This window comes from Pelobates fuscus, chromosome 5, assembly GCF_036172605.1.
Source record: "Pelobates fuscus isolate aPelFus1 chromosome 5, aPelFus1.pri, whole genome shotgun sequence".
NCBI lineage: Eukaryota > Metazoa > Chordata > Amphibia > Anura > Pelobatidae > Pelobates > Pelobates fuscus.
The window spans coordinates 153318282-153339938 of record NC_086321.1 but is presented as its reverse complement, the minus strand read 5'-3'; the positions used below and the strand labels follow the sequence as shown (position 1 = coordinate 153339938).

General features: G+C 40.3%; 1 protein-coding gene across 1 annotated transcript in view; it reads left to right on the top strand.

Annotated features, from left to right (window-relative positions):
- Positions 1-899: 899 nt before the first annotated feature.
- Positions 900-21657, top strand: part of UPB1 (beta-ureidopropionase 1) — a 26321-nt gene continuing 5563 nt past the window's right edge. The window contains exons 1-8 of the mRNA XM_063457057.1: positions 900-1049; positions 1234-1405; positions 2476-2563; positions 14723-14817; positions 18299-18460; positions 20407-20576; positions 21215-21296; positions 21484-21526. Of these exons, the coding sequence (XP_063313127.1) occupies positions 949-1049; positions 1234-1405; positions 2476-2563; positions 14723-14817; positions 18299-18460; positions 20407-20576; positions 21215-21296; positions 21484-21526 (913 nt within the window). The 5' untranslated portion in view covers positions 900-948. The remainder of the gene's footprint in view (positions 1050-1233; positions 1406-2475; positions 2564-14722; positions 14818-18298; positions 18461-20406; positions 20577-21214; positions 21297-21483; positions 21527-21657) is intronic.

Here is a 21657-nt window from a genome sequence, read left to right as displayed (position 1 = left end):
TGCGTAGCCGTATACTGGATTCATTTAGAATGTTAGCAATGAATTTCTGCGTATACTGGATTCCTTTAGAATGTTAGCAATGAATCCATGCGTATACTGGATTCATTTAGAATGTTAGCAACGAATCTCTGCGTAGCCCTATACTGGATTCATTTAGAATGTTAGCAATGAATCTCTGCGTATACTGGATTCATTTAGAATGTTAGCAATGAATCTCTGCGTATACTGGATTCAATTAGAATGTTAGCAATGAATCTCTGCGTATACTGGATTCATTTAGAATGTTAGCAATGAATCTCTGCGTATACTGGATTCATTTAGAATGTTAGCAATGAATCTCTGCGTATACTGGATTCAATTAGAATGTTAGCAATGAATCTCTGCGTATACTGGATTCATTTAGAATGTTAGCAATGAATCTCTGCGTATACTGGATTCATTTAGAATGTTAGCAATGAATCCCTGCGTATACTGGAGTCATTTAGAATGTTAGCAATGAATTTCTGCGTATACTGGATTCCTTTAGAATGTTAGCAATGAATCTCTGCGTATACTGGATTCATTTAGAATGTTAGCAATGAATCTCTGCGTATACTGGATTCAATTAGAATGTTAGCAATGAATCTCTGCGTATACTGGATTCATTTAGAATGTTAGCAATGAATCTCTGCGTATACTGGATTCAATTAGAATGTTAGCAATGAATCTCTGCGTATACTGGATTCATTTAGAATGTTAGCAATGAATCTCTGCGTATACTGGATTCAATTAGAATGTTAGCAATGGATAACTGTGTTTAGAATGTTAGCAATGCATAACTGTGTACAGTATACTGGAATAATTTAGAATGTTATCTAATATAGGGAAGGGGGCGGGTCTCTCGCTACGCCCCCTCCATGCAGCTATCAAGTCTCTAAGCTGGTGGTTCAGAAGTTTCGAGCTGTCACCATGTCCGGAGAGTTGGAGTCTTTGGAGCAGGTCCTGCAGAGACATATCCCAGGCCAGGAGATAAAGGAAGTCTGGAGGCTCCTCTATGGCAAAGAACCCGGGTGAGGGAGTTGTATAGTCAGAGCATTCTGATATAATATACGGAGTATATATATCACAGTTTTGTCAGGAGGGCCGTCATCACCTCTTGCCGCTGTTTAGCTGAATTGTTTTGCCAGTATTACTTGGATCCCTAATTTTATTGTACAACGCAGCTGAATATGTTAGTGCTATATCCCGTCCTAGGATCCTGGATCTACCAGATGTTGCTGTGAACGCTGCATCCCAGGGGCAGTTTGAGCTGAAGGGCTTCATCCTTGAAGCAGCTACAGAGCAACTTCGACGGCCCCGAATAGTCAGAGTGGGGTTAATCCAGAATAGAATTCAGACAGCCACCACAGAGCCAGTAGTGGAACAGGTAGGTGATGCTATATGCAGTTTTGTTATGTCTACAAGTATGTGTATGTATGTAAAGTTGGTATGTTTTAAGATATGTGAGTCATCACAATGCATGCTTTTTTTTTATTTTTTATTGTTTTGATTGAGCAGTGAAGAATTGTTTAGGTAGAATTACTACATACGGGTGGCAGAGATACATGCAGTGATTTTGTATTCTAGTAGGTGTTGTGCTGTTAATCTGTGTCTATAATACTGCACTATTTTGATTATTTGTCTATATGTCCAGAGTATTGTACATTAGTGTTGTAGTTTGTGGAGTACATGTTCTCTTGTTTGCAGAGAGTCCAATGATCACTTCGTTTGTACAGTATGCTGGAATGTAAACCAAGTCCCCCCCCCCCCAGCAGTGGGTCATATTACTAATCCATTTGGAACAGTACATACTCATATTCCTGCAACACATACTGTTCAAGTAAATCCCATAGGCTACTTTCAAATTTTACAGGAGAGATGAGGTTTATAGAGCATGTTAATATTTACATATATACCTCCTTGGGACATCCAGGAGGTTAATATTGTGATACTTTTGGAAAAGGAAAGTTCAGTACCTCCAGTGTGGTTCATGTATCAGATCTCAAGTTACATATTTCTTCTGGCTACTAACTCTTGTGAAAAGTGATCTGTAAAAAAATAAAATAAAGTCTAAGCTTGGCACAGCCGTCCATCTTCTCCATAGCTAATTATTGCCTTAAAATATTGTGCGTAAATAACATATGAACATTTTATCTATTGACAAACCTGTAGGTGCCAATGATACCTGGCCAATCAGCCACCTGTTAGGGCTTGTACCCTGTGTCCCGCGATACATGAGGCACTCCGTCAGAGAATCTATGCAGAGCTGGCACTCATGGCATGAGCAATGTGATCTGCTCGTTATGCCTGGCTATATGCTGCTACATGCCACAGCAGCAAAATATGGCCTAGTAGTCCTGCAGGCTCAGCTCATACCATCCATGTACTATTTACTCAATTTTTATTTACAAAGCAGTATAAGCCTTACATTCACATCTTATTTTTTTCCCACCACAGATCTATGCCCTGCACAAGCGCATTGCTACGATGGTGGAGGCAGCCTCTACATGTGGTGTGAATATTGTGTGTTTCCAGGAAGCTTGGAGTAAGGATTTATCTATACTTATTGTTTAACCCCTTTTACACTCACACCAGACCCTTGCATGTTGACAAAAATGTAGTTACATACAATGCATAAATTACCACAATTAATACAATTAATATAATGGCGTAACTTATCATTACAAAAGGGCTACTGTGTATTTTTATTTTAATATACACACTGTTAAGACAATATATGGCATGATGTTGATTGTGTTGATGGAAAATGATACATCTACATACATTATGGGAACACTATAGGGTCAGGAAAGCAAACATGTATTCCTGAACCTATAGTGTTAAAAACACAATTTATCCCCCCTGGCCCCCCTAAGTATAATAAAATTGTACCTTTATTCCAGTCTGCTGTTGCTGACTCTGCTCCTGATCTGCCTGCTTGGCTGATATAATCCGAAGTGCTTTCCCATAGGAAAATATTGGATTGGCTAAGAATGTCATGGAGGCAGATCAGGGGAGGAGCCAGCACAAGCCAAACACAGTCCTGGTTAATCTGCATCTCCTCATAGAGATGCATTGCATCAATGCATCTCTATGAGGAAAGTTCAGTGTCTACATGCAGAGGGTGGATACACTGAATGTAAAATGTGCAGCACTGCCCCAGGAAGCACCTCTAGCAGCCATATGAGGAGTGGCCAGTGGAGATATCCCTAGGCTGAAATGTACACATGGTCCTTTCTCTGAAAATACATTGTTTACTGACAAAAGCCTGAAGGCAATGATTATACTCACCAAAACAAATACAATAAGCTGTAGCATTCTTTTAGCTATAGCGTCCCTTTAAGTGTGAGAATGCCAACAGCCGAAAAAGTATATACTTTGCTGATACGAGGAAAGGACTAGTCTGTGGAGAGCAACTGTAAAATAGTAGATGGTAACTATTCAAATCTTTCCTTCCTTCCTTCCTAAAGGACTCACAGATAAACACAGGGAAGTGAGTCATGTTTACAGTACTTAAAGGGACACTATAGTTACCCAGACCACTTCAGCTCAATGAAGTGGTCTGGGTGCCAGGTCCCTCAGGTTTTAACCCTTCAGATGCCAACATATGTTTACATTTGGGGTTAATCCAGCCTCTAGTGGCTGTCTTCCGGACAGCCACTAGAGGCGCATCTGCGACGCTGGAGGCGGATTTTACCTCCATCGCGCAGAGCCGCCATAGGAAAGCATTGAGAAATGCTTTCCTATGGACACCTTTAATGCGCGCGCGGCACTTGCCGCGCATGCGCATTCAGCTCCAGTGATGTCGGACGGGGTGGAGAGGTCACCAGCACAGAGGGAGCCCGGCGCTGGATTGAGGTAAGCTGCTGAAGGGGTTTCAAACCCTTCAGCGCCACGGGAGGGGGAACCTGAGGGTAGGGGCACCCTCAGGGCACTATAGTGTCAGGAAAACCGCTTTGTTTTCCTGACACTATAGTGATCCTTTAAAGTGCCACTATAGGCACCCAGCTCCTGAAGTAGTGTGGGTGCAATGTTCCTGTTCCACTTAGTCCTGCAATGTTAATTATGGCAGTTTTTGAGAAACTGCAGTGTTTACATTACAGCACTAAGACAACATGTAGTGACTGTGCTTCTGGGATCTTACCAGACTTAAGATCTCCACACTCTGCATGAAGACATCCAGCGTCGGTGAAAACCTCATAGGAAAGCATTGATTCAATGCTTTCCTAAAGGGAGAGTCTAATGTGCTAGCAGCGCGCTCTACGGATTCTCATTACCCCCCCAGAGGAGGAGGCAGTGTTGGAGGAGTGCAGACCCAGTGCAAAGTGACTAAAGGGTTTTTAACCCTTTATTGGCCATTAGAGGGAGTGACCGTGAGGGAGGGGGGCGCAGAGGGAACTATAGTGTTAGGAATACAGGTTTATATTCCTAACACTATAGTATCCCTTTAAGGCAAAAATAGCCAAACTGAAAACAGAATTGACTTTAAAAGTTTATTCTAATTCAGGCCTAAACTGTGAATATCTCTTAACGGTGGATGACTGCACAGGTAGCCTCTTGCATCTACCTCTGGTGTCCTTGTTTGGAAGGGAGGTAGCACAACGTATGTGATGTTTCTTACCTGCCTGATGTCTTTGTAAAGGGAATGAAATATCCCTTTACAGAACCAAAGGATGAGGCATTGTTATGTATTTACATGCAATGGAGTAAATGCACGCTTTATTTTACTTTTCCATTTTGATAATTCCGCACTTTTGTACCTTACATACAAATGATTACTAGGCAGGTAAATCTGTAACTGGCAGTTACACTGTAACCACTTGTATCAGTTGAGAAGGGCACAAAGGGTCAAGGGAAAAAGACTTTGCTTTGCTGTTGGTTTGTGAAATGTAAATAGCTGTATTGTACCTATGACAAGCATGCCACACACTGTAAAATCTGATACAAACTTTCACATGATTTATTTCATTTTTATTATTTATGTAGATCTATGCAGTTCAAAAGGAGATGCAACTTTAGGTTTATTAACTGCTGTAGGGTTAGTTTGTTTTTAACAAAAACAATAAGGAAGACACCTAATCATATGACCACCTCTACATAGTTCTGTCACATTAATTCCTTACTTTTTCCACAATGATTATTCAATATTGGTTCTTTCCTTAACGCCCAGCTTGTCTGTGACTTTACCCACACTGCATTTTTATTAAAGGGGACCTGTCACTTCCCACAATTTTTAACAGTCTGCTTACTTACACCCTAAATTCAGAGATTTAATTGTGAAAAAGGAAATTAAATGTTGAAAACCATACCTCTTTACAGTGGCGTACACACAACCCATGGGGCACTGGTGCGAAACTGATTCATGGGGCCCCTCTATCCACCCTACCCCCCAACAGACACACACACACATACATACATACATATACACACGACACATACTTACAAAGACACAGACAGACACACACACACACACACACACACAACAAACATACATACAAAGACACATACAGACAGACAGACAGGCACACATACAGACAGGCACACATACAGACAGACACACACACAAGACATACATACAAAGACACATACATACAAACAAACACACACACATAATATTTAAGTCACCTTCCTGTTTCCTACCTTTTAAGTGCAGTAGGGCGACTTTACTTGGGGTCCAGTGGTGGCTGAGGTTGATGGGAGTTAGAGTTCCCACTCTGGCTCCCTCTGCTTCCTCGCACGTGGGCTCTCACTGATAGCTGGGAGGAGTGACGGGGAGTCACTTCCTCCCAGCATGTGATGATCTCATCACAGCGGGCCCGGTTGCGCTGTTAAAGCACAGCAGCGCTGACCGGCCCCATGAAAAACCATACCCATGGGTACGTTAACATGCGGCCCCAGTGGTTTGCCGCGCGGGCCGGGGCCACAAATGATGATGGCGGGCACCTGGTTGCAGTGGTCTGCTGGGCCCCCTGGAGTGACGGGCTCGGTCGCAGATGTGACCCCTGCGACCGCTATATGTACGCCAGTGCGTCTTTAGCCTGCAACTGGGCACCTTCATCTCCAGCTCCCTGATAGTCATTGTTATAAGCCTATTACTTTGCATATGACAGAAAGCATGCAAAGAATAGGAGAAATTAAGAATTGTTTCTTCATTTGCAGTGTTTGCTCTGACTTTGCCTTATCTGAAGTAGATTGCAATATAATTTACTAAATATTTATTTTAATAGATATTGAACAAAACACTTAAACATAACACTAGAAGTCATTTTATTTTTACTGTTATTATTCTGGTTAAATAGATTACCAGGACCCCCTATTGTAAAATAAAAAAAAATAAAAAACACAGATTTATTTATTTTTTACTCACCTTTCATCCTGTTCCATCCAGTCTCACAGCTCCAGATGTTCCTCCTCTTCTAAGGTCACCATTACTGATGATCTCTTTTCTTTTTTTTTTTTTTTTTTATAATTCTTTATTGAGACGGTTTTCACTTTTTTTTTTTACCATACATGACAATACAAAAAACAAGTTTCAGATAAATCACATATTATATTCAAATAACATGAGTTCAGCATCTTCATACAAATAGAAGAAAACAAAAGAGCAGGAAGAAAAAAAAAAAAAAGGAGGAAAACCCACACCCATTTAAAGTAGGACAGTTACCATAAAAAAAAAAAATATTCAAGCAATTGATAATGAAGCTTTAGCATTGTGAGACTACAACAAACACCCTATTTCTGTGCCTATTATAATGGATAATTTTAAACTAAATGTATCCATATAACTGAGAACATTTTTGAAACCAATTGGCATACCACTCATATTTTTTTGAAAGTATTGATAATATCTTTTTTCCATGAATAATTGAGAAACAATCTGATTAATAAGAAGGTTTTTCTGAAATGGTTTTGATGATTTCCATTGTCTAGCAATAATGATTTTTGCAGCCGTAAAACAATGAGTTGCTAAACAATTATATTTATGAGACTTAAAAGACCAATTGAGATGCAAAAGGGCTGAGGCCGGATGTTCATTTAATTTCTTAAGTGAGAGAGTATAAAAAATATTAAAGGCCCAAGCCCATAACGGTCTAACTGCGGGGCAAGACCACCAAATATGTATGTAAGAACCCGGATAAGTGCCGCATCTCCAGCAGGCGGGTCATAAGTATCATACATTTTGGCCAGTCTTGTCGGAATGTAATACCATCTATGTGCAACTTTGAAGTGACATTCTATCAGATTTAAGCAATGAATTTATTTATTAATATAAATTAAGGGGGAGAACCAATCCTTAGATGAAATCTTCAGATTTAGTTCTTGTTCCCAAATATTAATTAATTTAAAAGGGGCAGCATTCCGATTGTCCAACAACGAGTTTGCAATAGAAATAACCTTTTTAATTGGGCGATTACAGAATATAAATTCGAAATTCTTGGCCAACAGAGAAGAAGTTTTAATAACATTTTTATGAATAAAATTTTTCATTCGGAGATAGGTAAATATTTCTCTTGGCAGAATATGAACGTTATCAACTAATTGTTGGAAGGGAAGAATATTATCCCCTTGCATAATATCGGAAATTATTAATAAATCAATATTTTCCCAATGTCTCAACGAAAGATCTTCAATAACTAATTCCAGAGTGTTTAATTTACATGACCTTGGAATACATCGAGTAAAACCCAGGTTTTTCTTACTTTCTGCCCAAGCCTCTAAAGTTTGAGTCAAAGTAGTTAGGCAGTTAGAGAAAAATTCGTTAGTAGTATACCTATTATCGAGCCACATATAATAATGTAATCTAGAGGTATCAGCTGCCTCAGATTCCATAAGAAACCATGGTTCAGACCTCTGCTCTGTGTCTTGTAGTGAGTAAATATGCCTTATGACGTTAGCATAATACAGAGAGGTGATGTTTGGAAAACTGAGACCACCCTTGGACAATTTTTTAAATAGTATTTTCTGAGTGATTATTGTTTTTTAATTTTTCCAAATGAATTTAATAAAACTAGATTGGATCATAGCTAACCATGGTTTAGACATTTTAAGTGGGACCATGGCAAATAAATATAGCCATTTAGGTAGAATATAGAAATGTATTATATTGATTTTACCTAACCAAGATGTTTCTAAATTTCTCAATTTTTTAAGATTGTGGTTCATATTTGTGATTATCAACAAAACATTCCTCTCCGTTATACAAGAAACATTAGCAGGTATTATTAGGCCTAAATAGTTTATTTCTTTATCTGTCCAGATAAATTTATTTATCTGGGATAAAATATCAACTTGATCATGGGTCATGCTCATAGTTAAGGCTGTAGATTTTCAAATATTTAGCTTAAAATTGGAAATATTTGAATATCTATCAATTTCGGACATTAGGGGCCCTAGTGAATCCTCAGGAGAGGAAAGGGTGAGTAGAGCATCATCCGCATATAGTGAATTTTTAATGTTTCTTTGTCTAGTTTGGACACCCTTAATTAATAAGTTGTTTCTAATATTGATGGCTAGGGGCTCAAGTGTTAAAATATACAGCAGGGGCAAAAGAGGCCTCGTTCCGCTTTTGAGATCAAACCAGCCTGTGGTGATATTCGGACCAACCGTTCTAGCTGAAGGGACAGAATATAAAGCCAAAATTGCATTATATATCCATCCATAAAAACCAAAGGCCTTAAGGGCCTCACCTAAATAGACCCACCCGACCCTGTCGAACGCTTTTTCTGTGTCCAGAGACAGGGCCAGGAGGGGGATCTTTATGTCTTTTAGACAAATCTATAATATCAATTAACCTTCTAGTATTGTTCGATGCCCATCTACCAGGTATAAACCCAATTTGGTCCATATGAATTAAATTTGGTATAATAATTTTAATTCTCTCAGCAATGATGGCCGAATATAGCTTCATATCTACATTAATTAGCGCAATCGGTCTATAATTTCTGGGGTCAGTGCTATCTTTATTTTGTTTTAATATAGGAACAAGATTTGATTGTAATAATTCCTTTGGAATAGATTTGTTTTCTGCTAATTGATTAAACATTTCAGTTAATGGATTTATCAATAAAGGCATCATGTATTTATAATATAAATTAGTAAAGCCGTCTGGGCCCGGGGTTTTGTTTGTAGTTAGTTTTTGAATTTGAACTTGAACTTCATTAGGAAGAATTTTCTTATTTAAAGCTAATAAATCTTGGGGAGGAATTTTTGGAATCAAAGTATTGGACAGATAATTTTGAATGTCCTTCAAATTTGGAGTCAGTTTCAAATTATATAGGTCTTGATAGAATTTATTAAATTTCTCCCCTATTTGGGTGGGAGTAGAATAAATGTTATGTCCATCTACCAATTTTCCTACCCTATTAGTCGCATAATGATTTTTAAGTCTCTTAGTTAAATTTTTATTAGCTCTGTTGCCTGTATAGTAGTTGTTTACCTTTAATTTATTTATATTAATCTTAATTTTTTCTTCCTCTTTTAAGTTTATTTGGTTTTGTAAATCTTTTAGACGAGTTCTTAAGTCCAGAGAGGGGAGCTGTTTATTTAATGTTGAACTTTATAGAATTCAATATACAGGTCCTTCAGATTCTTACCATAATTTTTCTTAATAATATAGCCCATTTTTATTAGGTACCCTCTCATGACTGATTTATGCGTACACCATCCATCCAAAAAAAATTCTAATAGCTTGATCAATTCCTCTCTATTATTTACGTCTTTGATAAGTGCGTCGTTCAATCTCCAAGTAGAACGAATCTGTGAGGAATTGTTACCAAGGTCAAATAATATAAAGCTGTGATCAGACCAAGGGTTCTCCTTGATTGTTATAGAATTAAAGAGGGAAATCGAGTTAGCATCCACTAAACAGAAATCGATCCGAGAATAGGTACCATGAACACTAGATAAATGGGAATAGTCTTTTTTAGATGGATGAAATAGCCTCCAAATATTATGAAGATTGTATTGTTTACAAATATTATATAATTTTGTTGGCCTGTTTAGTGGATCTTTTATCGATCGATGTTGAGCGTATAAATGTCTTATCTAATTTAGGATCATTAACACAGTTAAAATCTCCGGCTATAATTTTAGAGCCCCTGGTAATCTTGTCTACTTTATCCATTTAAAGTAGAATTTCGCCATTGGGTCCACATTTGGAAGGTAAACATTGACCAGGGTATAAATCAGTTTGTCAATGCTACAAACCATAATAATGAATCTGGCGTCTCAATCTAAATCCAAGTGAATAATTTTGAGATTAATATCTTTACTAAAAATAATTGCAACCCCTCTTTTTTTTTTTATCTAGAAGAGAGGCCTGAATAATTGTTAAGTATCTAGCACCGCCCCATCTTTGTTGAGAATCCTTAAGCCAATGTTAAAAAAGCTACCTGAATGTTATGTTCAACTAAAGAGTTATATAATCTGTTTCTTTTCCTGTTAGTATTAAGCCCCTGGGCGTTAATAGACATTTTTTTCAACATATAAAAGCTACAAGAATTTGAATTAGGTACCTCCTACTCAGAAAAAAGATCATCACGAAAAGAAAAAAAAAGAACAACAATCGACAAACACCCACAAGTGTCAGATGACACATAGAACCAATGCCACCATAACAAATAGAGTTACCTAATAACATAGTTCTATCTAATCCATTAATGCCCATTAGAGCACAATGAAAACAATGTAGTATAACTACACAAGAAGGACGGCCCACCAAGATGGCCAAAGGGCGCGACTCTTAAGAATTTCCCCAAATCTGTATTTTATATTACCGGGGTCAGTCTGAAAAACTCACAGAAAAAAAAAAAAATTATAATTTCCCAAAATCCCGGAAAATCGTAAAAAAAAAATCCCTTTCCTTTCCTTTTCCTTTTCCTCTAACCTCTTTTAAATACCTCTATTAGTAAAGTGTTCATTTAGTGAGTAAGCGCGAGAAAATACAAGTGAAATAGAGGAATATAAGATAAAGAGAATTAATTTACCATTAATAGGCCAAAACTTACTGTCACATTTAAACCCAGTGCAAAAAATTTGTACCTTTATATTGAACTATTCATAACACATTCATATCACATAAAAATTATGCCTTACTCCCAGCGTAAAGTGAAACGTTATTATAAAATAGTGTCATTCTAAGTTGACTTAAACTGTGATGCAACAATATTTTTTTTTTTCCTTTATTTTATTTCTTCAATTTTTACATATAATTACATACATTACCACTGTAATACCAGTACCAATACTAGGGACATGCATCGAAACCATATTACAACTGTCTTTCACATTTAAATGAGCATATCCATATCCCCCATTTGTTTGTTTTTGATGCAACAATATTTAGTAATTGCCACACATAAATTTCTTAAGTTATTAACCAAACCCCTTTATAGAGAAGATTATTATTCAATCTTTGATTGTTCATAAAAGAGCCACTACTAATACATTTGGCCCAAAAAGGAAGAAAATGTGAACATAAATAACATTTTTTATCACATAGCAAATTTAGTTACTAATAAAAAACTTAGATATAATAAAAAAAAAATCTAAATCAAGTTTTTGTATTGGTTACAGACTAAACCCCTACACCCTGGATCTACTGGATCTACTATCTACACAAACAAATTGTTCCTTTTCAGCCATTCTAATAATTTAGTATTTGACTTAAATAGCTCTCTTTTCCCTTCATATGTCAGACTTATTTTCAGAGGGTAAAGCCACCTATATCTTATATCATGTTGTATAAGAGTTTGGGTGGCTAAACTAAACGTTTTCCTTTTTGTTCTAGTCTCAAAAAAGAAGTCCTGGAATACTTTAACATTTTGGAAACAGCCCGTAGTTATCTGATTCTCTCTTGCGGCTTTCCAAATCTTTTCTTTAAAGTCATATGTGTTAAAGCATGCAATAATATCTCATCATCGTTCTGAATTGATTGAGGTTTGAAGAGTCTATGACACCTTTCTATTAACTGATTATGTGAGTTGCACCCAAAGCAGAAAAATACTCCAACAAAGTTTGCCTTAGATCTTCCGTTCTTCCCTTTTCTGCCATATTCCTAAAGCGCAAATTTTTGCGTCTGGACCGGTCAGTTGAGGCTCCAATTCTGAAATCTTATATGTGCCTTTTGGCAGTCTTCTGCTAAATTTTTTTACAGTAAAGTCCAATTCTTTGATTTGATCCTCAAATTTATCTATTTTTACAGCAAGCACATTTATTTCTTGTTTAATTTCTGATTTGATTTCTGCGGCTGTTGCGGCCAGCTCCATGTTTATCTGTTGCAAATTGTCCTTTAGGGTAGAACATGAAAAAGTAATTGTTAAGGGCTCGTTATTAGCCTCTGAGTCCAAGCTTTCTAAACTGACATCCGTGTCATTCATCTTCTGTTTAAGACTTTTATGTTGGAGAGAAATAAGTTGACAAAGATTTATCCTGAGAAGGATCTTTTTTCTCTTTCCTCATAGAGGATTTTGAGTCCTATGACTTTTTAGCAGCCATGATATAAAATCGCCTGGACTGTAATCATTCAAATTTTGGCTGCGATTACTTAACGGGGTAAATCCCCCACTTGATATAGTTAAACGAATTGAATGAATGGCAGGTTAAAGGAAAAAAAAAAAAAAGTTTGCCGGAGTAACAAATAAACTGCACTTATCTTGTATATGACGAGGTTTAGACACAATATACACCGTAAGCAGGTTATATCCCCGTCACATGAGAAAGTAATAAACAATGAATTCTAGTGATAATATCCTCTAGTTGTTCAGGCTGAGACATTTTGCATCTGAAAACAACATTGTTGAAAAATAAAAATAAAATAAATACCACAGTTCAGGCTATTTTGCCGTTCAAATTTGAACTAAGCAACAGCAGTTGGATTATTAAGATTTATTCACCACAGTGGCACAGTGGCTGGTATATATTACAACTCTGAAGAGTTGCTGAGGATCTGACTGCCACGTGTCTGTTTCAAAGTCGCCGTGTTTTGTGATGCGTTGTCTGTAATAGACATAAATTAGTAGGCACAAGTTGACTGGAGCAAACCAGGACTTTAAGCTGGATCTGTCGAATTGAATGAAGTGACTTAGCGAAGTATTGATAGAAGGGGAGAATCATCCTCGAGGTCGTCTCCCTCCGGACACGCCGTTGCATGGCGGGCCGCCCCTCCTCTTACGTCACTACGCCGTCAGAACGACCACACGTCATGACGCCTTGCACCATAACCATTTCAATGAGCACAAGTCCAGGCACAACCTGTGGACGTTGGGCCATCATACCACCCTTATGGTTTCTGACCGTTTGAGCAGACACATGCACATTTGTGGCCTGCTGGAGGTCATTTTGCAGGGCTCTGGCAGTGCTCCTCCTGTTCCTCCTTGCACAAAGGCGGAGGTAGCGGTCCTGCTGCTGGGTTGTTGCCCTCCTACGGCCTCCTCCACGTCTCCTGATGTTCTGGCCTGTCTCCTGGTAGCGCCTCCATGCTCTGGACACTACGCTGACAGACACAGCAAACCTTCTTGCCACAGCTCGCATTGATGTGCCATCCTGGATGAGCTGCACTACCTGAGCCACTTGTGTGGGTTGTAGACTCCGTCCACTAGAGTGAAAGCACCGCCAGCATTCAAAAGTGACCAAAACATCAGCCAGGAAGCATAGGAACTGAGAAGTGGTCTGTGGTCACCACCTGCAGAACCACTCCTTTATTGGGGGTGTCTTGCTAATTGCCTATAATTTCCACCTGTTGTCTATCCCATTTTAACAACAGCATGTGAAATTGATTGTCACTCGGTGTTGCTTCTTAAGTGGACAGTTGGATTTCACAGAAGTGTGATTGACTTGGAGTTACATTGTGTTGTTTAAGTGTTCCCTTTATTTTTTTTGAGCAGTGTATATTTTATATATTTTGTGGCAAGGTCAGAGAGGCTTTCTATGTTAGTAATAGATTGGAACGCTCTCTATTCCCAGCATGATGGGGTTAATTGGGGGGAGTCACCCCTTGTATGTTATCAACCAGGTGAATGTAATTAACCAGCACTAGGGTTTTAAAAGGTTAGCCTCTGAAGACATCAGAGAGTCTAACAGCTGGGAGAGAGGAGGTAGTTAAGCCTGAGACTCTGAGACAAAGGTACTGTGTGAAACCTGCTTAAAGTGCTGTATTTCATTTTGTTTAAAACTGGGAACCAGATTAGCTGGCCAGTTGGATAGTTAGTAACACTGTTGTTTAGTAAGTCTCCAAGTTGGAGTAGGATTTATTTTCTTTTTGTTTTATTTTGTGGGAGAGCACAACCTTGTATAAATTGTGGAAAGTGACAATAAACTGCAGTACTATTTTATCCTGACTGTTGCATTTGAAGTTTATTGTGAAGAGCCTGGCCATTGTGGATATATATATATTCATGCAGAAATGTGAATTACAATTCCCATCCTTGGCAACGCCAACCATTCCCCACAAGTTTTGTCACATCTCCACCATTTTGAACTATCAGGTGAGATGGACTCATCTCATGCATGCTCTTTCAGTTACCACTAGAATTTATTCCTGAGGAATATTTGAATGTCTAGGTAAATGGAAACTGAGAATTGAATGTGCACAAATTTTTCCCTCCCACTATTGTGTACATAGTTTATACCAAACAATACACCTAAATTACACCTGCATCTTCTCTTCTGTTTAATTGACTATATGCTTGTTACCATTTCTCCACAGCAATGCCCTTTGCTTTTTGTACAAGGGAGAAGCTTCCATGGACAGAGTTTGCTGAATCTGCTGAGAATGGAATAACAACCAAATTCTGCCAGGAGGTAAGCAATTTGTTTATCTCTTTATATTTCATCTTGACCAACACATTCTTACTATTGTCACAATTGTTAAGATCATTGAAACATCAGACACAAAATGTACAATTCCTTTATCAAGTCTCAATATTTTCTGGTTTTGTGAATAACCTTGATAAGCAATCCAGTTACAGTGGGATATATTCCAACTCCTACTTCCTGCCTGTTTCGTATACAGTTATAAGTTAAACATATTCAAATCGCAGAATTATCTCCTATAATCGTAATGCATAATTTAGTCACTAAATGTTGAGTGAACTATATTTATACTGACTATGCATCATGGAAAATGTTTCCACAAATCTCCAGTGGCCTGGTTTGTTATCACTGGTGAAGGTGATATCCACGACTCTAAATCACTCCAAATTAAATGGTGTCCTCTATGTATATGTTATTCCTCTTTATGAAGCTATGGTACTGTGTAAGTAATGACGTTTTTATAATGACTTATTCAAGAAATTGATTTACAGCACAGGTTTGTAAAACCTGTCTCCAATGTTAACGCAAATTAAGAATTTTCAAAGGCAGTATTCTTTTCAAGCACATAATAGCTGATTGCATTACATTTGAAGTAACAAAGTGACATCATGGCAACCAGGGCCCTGACACTCACACTGCACCCCTAACACTCACAGCACACACACACAGCACCCCTAACACTCAGAGCACACACACACAAACACACACACTGCACCCCTGACACTCACACTGCACCCTGAACACTCACAGCGCACACACACACTGCACCCCTAACACTCACAGCACACACAAACACACACTGCACCCCTGACACTTACAGCACACACACACACACACACACACACACTGCATCCCTGACACTCACAGCACATACACACACACACACACTGCACCCGTGACACTCACAGCACACACACAGCGCACACACACACTGCACTTATGACACTCACAGCACCCTCACACACTGCACCCCTAACACTCACAGCACCATCACTCACACACACACCGCACCCCTGACACTCACATCACACACACACTGCACCCTAACACTCACAGCACCCTCACACACACACACTGCACCCCTGACACTCACAGCACACACACAATGCACCCCTGACACTCACAGCACACACACAATGCACCCCTAACACTCACAGCACCCTCACACACACATGCACTGCACCCCTGACACTCACAGCACCCTCACTAGCACACACATACACATACACACACTGCACCCCTGACACTCACAGCACCCTCACTCACACACACTGCACCCCTGACACTCACAGCTACCTCACATGCACACACTGCACCCTCACACACAGCTTATTCACACGCACATAGCACCCTGATGCAAACACAGCATGCAGTCACACACAGCACCCTTACCCACATAGCACCCTCAGAGCATTGAAGCCCTGGTGGGAGGGGTGCTGTGAGTGTGAGTGGTGAAGTGTGTGAGTGGTGAAGTGTGTGAGTGGTGAAGTGTGTGAGTGGTGAAGTGTGTGAGTGGTGAAGTGTGTGAGTGGTGAAGTGTGTGAGGGTGTTGTGTGTGAGGGTGTTGTGTGTGTGTGTGTGAGGGTGTTGTGTGTGTGTGTGTGAGGGTGTTGTGTGTGTGTGTGTGTGAGGGTGTTGTGTGTGTGTGTGAGGGTGGTGTGTGTGTGTGTGAGGGTGGTGTGTGTGTGTGTGAGGGTGGTGTGTGTGTGTGTGTGAGGGTGGTGTGTGTGTGTGAGGGTGGTGTGTGTGTGTGAGGGTGGTGTGTGTGTGAGGGTGGTGTGTGTGTGAGGGTGGTGTGTGTGTGAGGGTGGTGTGTGTGTGAGGGTGGTGTGTGTGTGAGGGTGTTGTGTGTGTGTGTGTGAGGGTGTTGTGTGTGTGTGTGTGAGGGTGTTGTGTGTGTGTGTGTGTGAGGGTGGTGTGTGTGTGTGAGGGTGTTGTGTGTGTGAGGGTGTTGTGTGTGTGTGTGTGTGTTGTGTGTGTGTGTGTTGTGTGTGTGTGTGTGAGGGTGTTGTGTGTGTGTGTGAGGGTGTTGTGTGTGTGTGTGAGGGTGTTGTGTGTGTGTGTGAGGGTGTCGTGTGTGTGTGTGAGGGTGTCGTGTGTGTGTGTGGGTGTTGTGTGTGTGTGAGGGTGATGTGTGTAAGAGCAATGAGTGTGAATGTACTGTGTGTGTGAGGGTGATATTTGTGAGAGTGCTGTGTGTGAGGGTGATTTGATGTGTGTGAGGGTGCTGTGTGCAGGGCCAGACTGGGACAAAAATTCAGCTTAGGCATTTAAAGGCAGAGCAGCCCTCGGAGGGGTGTGGCACAAGAGGGTGCATGTTGTGTCATCACCAATGACATTCATGCCTCTCCAAAGTGGGCACATTTGTTTAATATTTCTTAGGCCAGTCCACGTGTAGCTTGGGGCTGATAGGCAATGTGTGTGTGAGGGGGAGACAATAGGTTGTCTGAGGGCAGAATAAGAGATCTAGAGTGTGAAAGGGGGAAATGGGGTTGCAGAATGTGAGAATGAACATGGGGCTGCATTGTGCGAGAAGGGGACATGGGGCTGCATTGTGCGAGAAGGGGACATGGGGCTGCATGGTGTGAGAAGGGGAAATGGGGCTGCATGGTGTGAGAAGTAGAAATGGGGCTGCATGGTGTGAGAAGGGGAAATGGGGCTGCATGGTGTGAGAAAGGGACACAGGGCTGCATGGTGTGAGAAAAGGGGACATGGGACTGCATGGTGTGAGAGGGGACATGGGGCTGCGTGGTGTGAGAAAGGGACACGGGGCTGCATGGTGTGAGAAGGGGACATGGGACTGCATGGTGTGAGAGGGGACATGGGGCTGCATGGTGTGAGAAATGGACATGGGGCTGCAGGGTGTGAGAAGGGGACATGGGGCTGCATGGTGTGAGAGGGGACATGGGGCTGCATGGTGTGAGAGGGGACATGGGGCTGTATGGTGTGAGAGGGGACATGGGGCTGTATGGTGTGAGAGGGGACACGGGGCTGCAGGGTGTGAGAGGGGACACGGGGCTGCAGGGTGTGGGAAGGGGACATGGAGCTGCAGGGTGAGAGATGGTGTCTTGGGGCTTCTGGATGTGAGGGAGAAAGAGGCTGCAGAGTGTGAGAGGGGACATGGGGCTGCTGTGTGAGAGGGGGACATTGGGCTGCTGGGTTAGAGGGGGGACATTGGGCTGCTGGGTTAGAGGGGGGACATTGGGCTGCTGGGTTAGAGGGGGGACATTGGGCTGCTGGGTGAGAGGGGGGACATTGGGCTGCTGGGTGAGAGGGGGGACAAGGGCTGCTGGGTAAAAGGTGAGGACAGTGGCTGTAGGGTGAGAGGTGGAGACAGTGGCTACTATAACACAGTGTAGATGGTATATATAATCACTTACCATATAATAAGGTGATGAGCGGAGGTAAATAATGCTTTATCTTTTTGTACATTCCTTTTAATGTCTTCTAACCTGTGTTGTCTACTCAGCTGGCCAGGAAATACAACATGGTCATCATATCTCCAATCCTGGAAAGGGACGAGTCCCATGGCGATGTTCTGTGGAACACGGCTGTCGTCATATCAAACACTGGAGCTGTTCTAGGGAAAAGTAGGAAGAACCATATCCCTAGAATAGGAGACTTTAATGAGGTGAGTAACTTGGACACCTCTAAGAATTGATGGGTTACTAATGATATTCAATTTCACATCTACCTTGCTTATAATCACACTTAACCTAATTACAGTGGATAATGGTCTTTGAGTCTTCTATTCCTATGTATGCATATTCATTGTATGAATTATATTGCCATACTTCTCCCTTAAAGCAATGCAAAGAGCTAAATACACCTGTAAATGCAGTGTAAACTGATATGAAAATACATATTGATGAAAGCTCATGAGTTACAGTCCTCCCATACTCTTTCCCTGAGTAGTCAATTTGGTTTCCACTGATAAAACATACCCAGTACTGAAATAGTAAGGGATATAAGCTACACGGCACATATCATGTGTAAAGTATGTTGTGCAACCTTTGATTAAGGCAAGCAATGGCATACCATAATTTTACTCCAAACATGCATCTTTTTGTCTGTCTCCGCCTCCCCCCTCTGTCAGTCTCTACATTGGCTTCCCGTAGGATATAGGGCTCAATTTAAGATCCCGGTACTTGCTTACAAATCTCAACATAATGCTGCTTCGACCTACCTATCCTCACTAATACACCAGTATATCCCGTCTAGGCCCCTACGCTCTCCGGAAGACCTACGTCTAACCTGTGTTTGTACTTCTGCCTCTGATGCTCGCCTTAAAGACTTCTCTAGGGCTGCACCATTCCTATGGAACGCCCATCCCCTCTCTGTTAGATTTTCACCCAGTTTCCACTCCTTCAAAAAAATCTTTGAAAACTAACTTCTTCGGGAAAGCATATCAGTTAAACGGTCAACAGTTTTCTCTCCCCGCACCCTGATTCCTCTCCTGCAACTATGATCAAAACAAAATACCAAGCCTTCAATGAATACTATCTTAGCAACCAAACTTGTGATCCGACTCACCCCTGAGGAATATAAATGCTGCTGGCTTAGTAGGCAGCAAACGCTGCAAATGGTGTTGCCGACATATACATCTTGCAAAAATAAAAATGCAGTGCTTATGTGAGGAACAGAGATAGAAGCCTCTCAAGGCTGATTGATAGATTCAAAATTAAGCTCTACTTGAGAGCTTGCATGTTTTATTATGCCATATGAAAATGGTATCACTAACTAGGCCTAGTAAGGGCCTGATTTTCATATGAAAATATTTTCCTACAGTATCTCTGAGAATAAAGTGGGTACTGACTGCTGACAACAGCCTGTTAAAGGACCACTATAGTGCCAGGAAAACAAACTCGGCAAGAGCCGCGCGCGCATTCAGTCAGTTCATAGGAAAGCAATCTCAATGCTTTCCTATGGACGCTGGCGTCTTCTCACTGTGAAAATCACAACGAGAAGCGCGGAAGCACCTCTAGCGGCTGTCAATGAGACAGCCACTAGAGGCTGGATTAACCTCTAGTGGCTGCTATGTTCACAGCAGGCAGGGTTAACCCTACATGGACCTGGCACCCAGACCACTTCATTGAGCTGAAGTGGTCTGGGTGCCTATAGTGGTCATTTAATAGACTAAAACATAGTTCTGATATGATTAGCTCTCAAAGAGCACAGCAAAGTTTTAAAATAAGCTTTTAGTGTCACGCTTGCCTACTCTGAATTCAGTTTAAAATACAACAGCCAAAGGGATTGAAATTGTTTTTGGTATTATTTTTACTTTTGGAATCAGAAAGCAAACAAAATAATAATTGCTTTATATTTCTGAGATAGTTGTGTTTAAAACAAATGTAGGCCAAATAGCTATGTTGCTTCTGAATTTACAACAAAATTAGTCCCCATGTACTAATTCCCCTTTCCCCTCTATTAGAAATAATAATAAAAAAAAAAAACAAAGTTCAGCATTATAAATATAAATGGGTTTTATACGCAGGTCTAGATAACAACTAGCAGAAATATTACATCAGTTAATGTGCAATCTCTTTATTTTTTATTTTTTATTGGTCTCTTTTCCAGTCTAGCTACTACATGGAGGGAAACACAGGCCACAAAGTGTTTCAGACAGCATTTGGGAAGATTGCAGTAAATATCTGCTACGGGCGCCACCACCCCCTCAACTGGTTCATGTACAGCATGAATGGAGCAGAGATCATTTTCAACCCTTCAGCTACAGTTGGGGGGCTTAGGTAATGAAACATGACAGTCTGTTTGTTTTTCTCAGTAATTAGAACTGGTAACAACCATATTTGGAGACGAGAGCAGAGCCTATGCTTGTGTTTATTGTACAGGGGCATGTGTGTATTTGTCACTCCACTAAAATAGCCTTTTTTTTTTTTATTACAGCAAGGGGGTATATTGTTTTCTAATTTGAAGTTGTCAAGGTGCTTGATTGTGCAGTGTTTCAGTATTAAACACTGCACTTATGGAATTTAACCCCTTGGCTGGTGGAGGTGTAACTTCAACTTTGGCAGTGCGGCAGCATCATGGGCTGTCATCCTTCAGGTCTGAACTCGAGTTCCGGGCTGGATAATGTCAATTATGTGCAAATTGTTTTGAACAGTATGAATTCATTGGCTCTGCAGAAGCTGGAAGCTCATCACTGGTCATTCTAGGAGCCTTGGGGCTCAGTGGGAAACTAAGTAAGGGGGCATACCATTGCCAAACTGTTTGCCCCGTTACTGGGGTACAGGACAAAGGTACTTCTGATATCATAACCGCTACAGCAGGCTGTAGTAGCTCTGATTCTTTGAGTAGCGTGTGATATCAAAGAAAACTTCTAGTTAAAAAAAATTCTAGACATACTGACCTATTGATTTTCTTGTAGTGAGTCACTTTGGCCAATAGAAGCAAGAAATGCTGCAATCGCTAATCACTGTTTCACATGCGCCATCAACAGAGTTGGAACTGTGAGTGACACTTATTTTTCAATAGAGTACATTTCAAGATAACATGTTAAATTTGGCTTAACTGCTTTCTGCTGTAAACTGCACCAAATCCTCGAGTATTTAAAAAAAAAAAAAAAAAACTTTGTAAAACTGACTTGTTGCATACCTTCAAATTTTTATATACGCTTTTGTTTGTTTTTCTTTATAGGAACACTTTCAAAATGAATTTACATCAGGAGATGGCAAGAAAGGTGAAACTAATAGAAATAAAGCTCAATCACACTTTGTGCAATATATCAGTTATTGGAATTACACAGAGGCTATAATTAAAGGGACATTATGGTCACCATAACACCTTCAGCTTAATGAGGTAGCTTTTAGA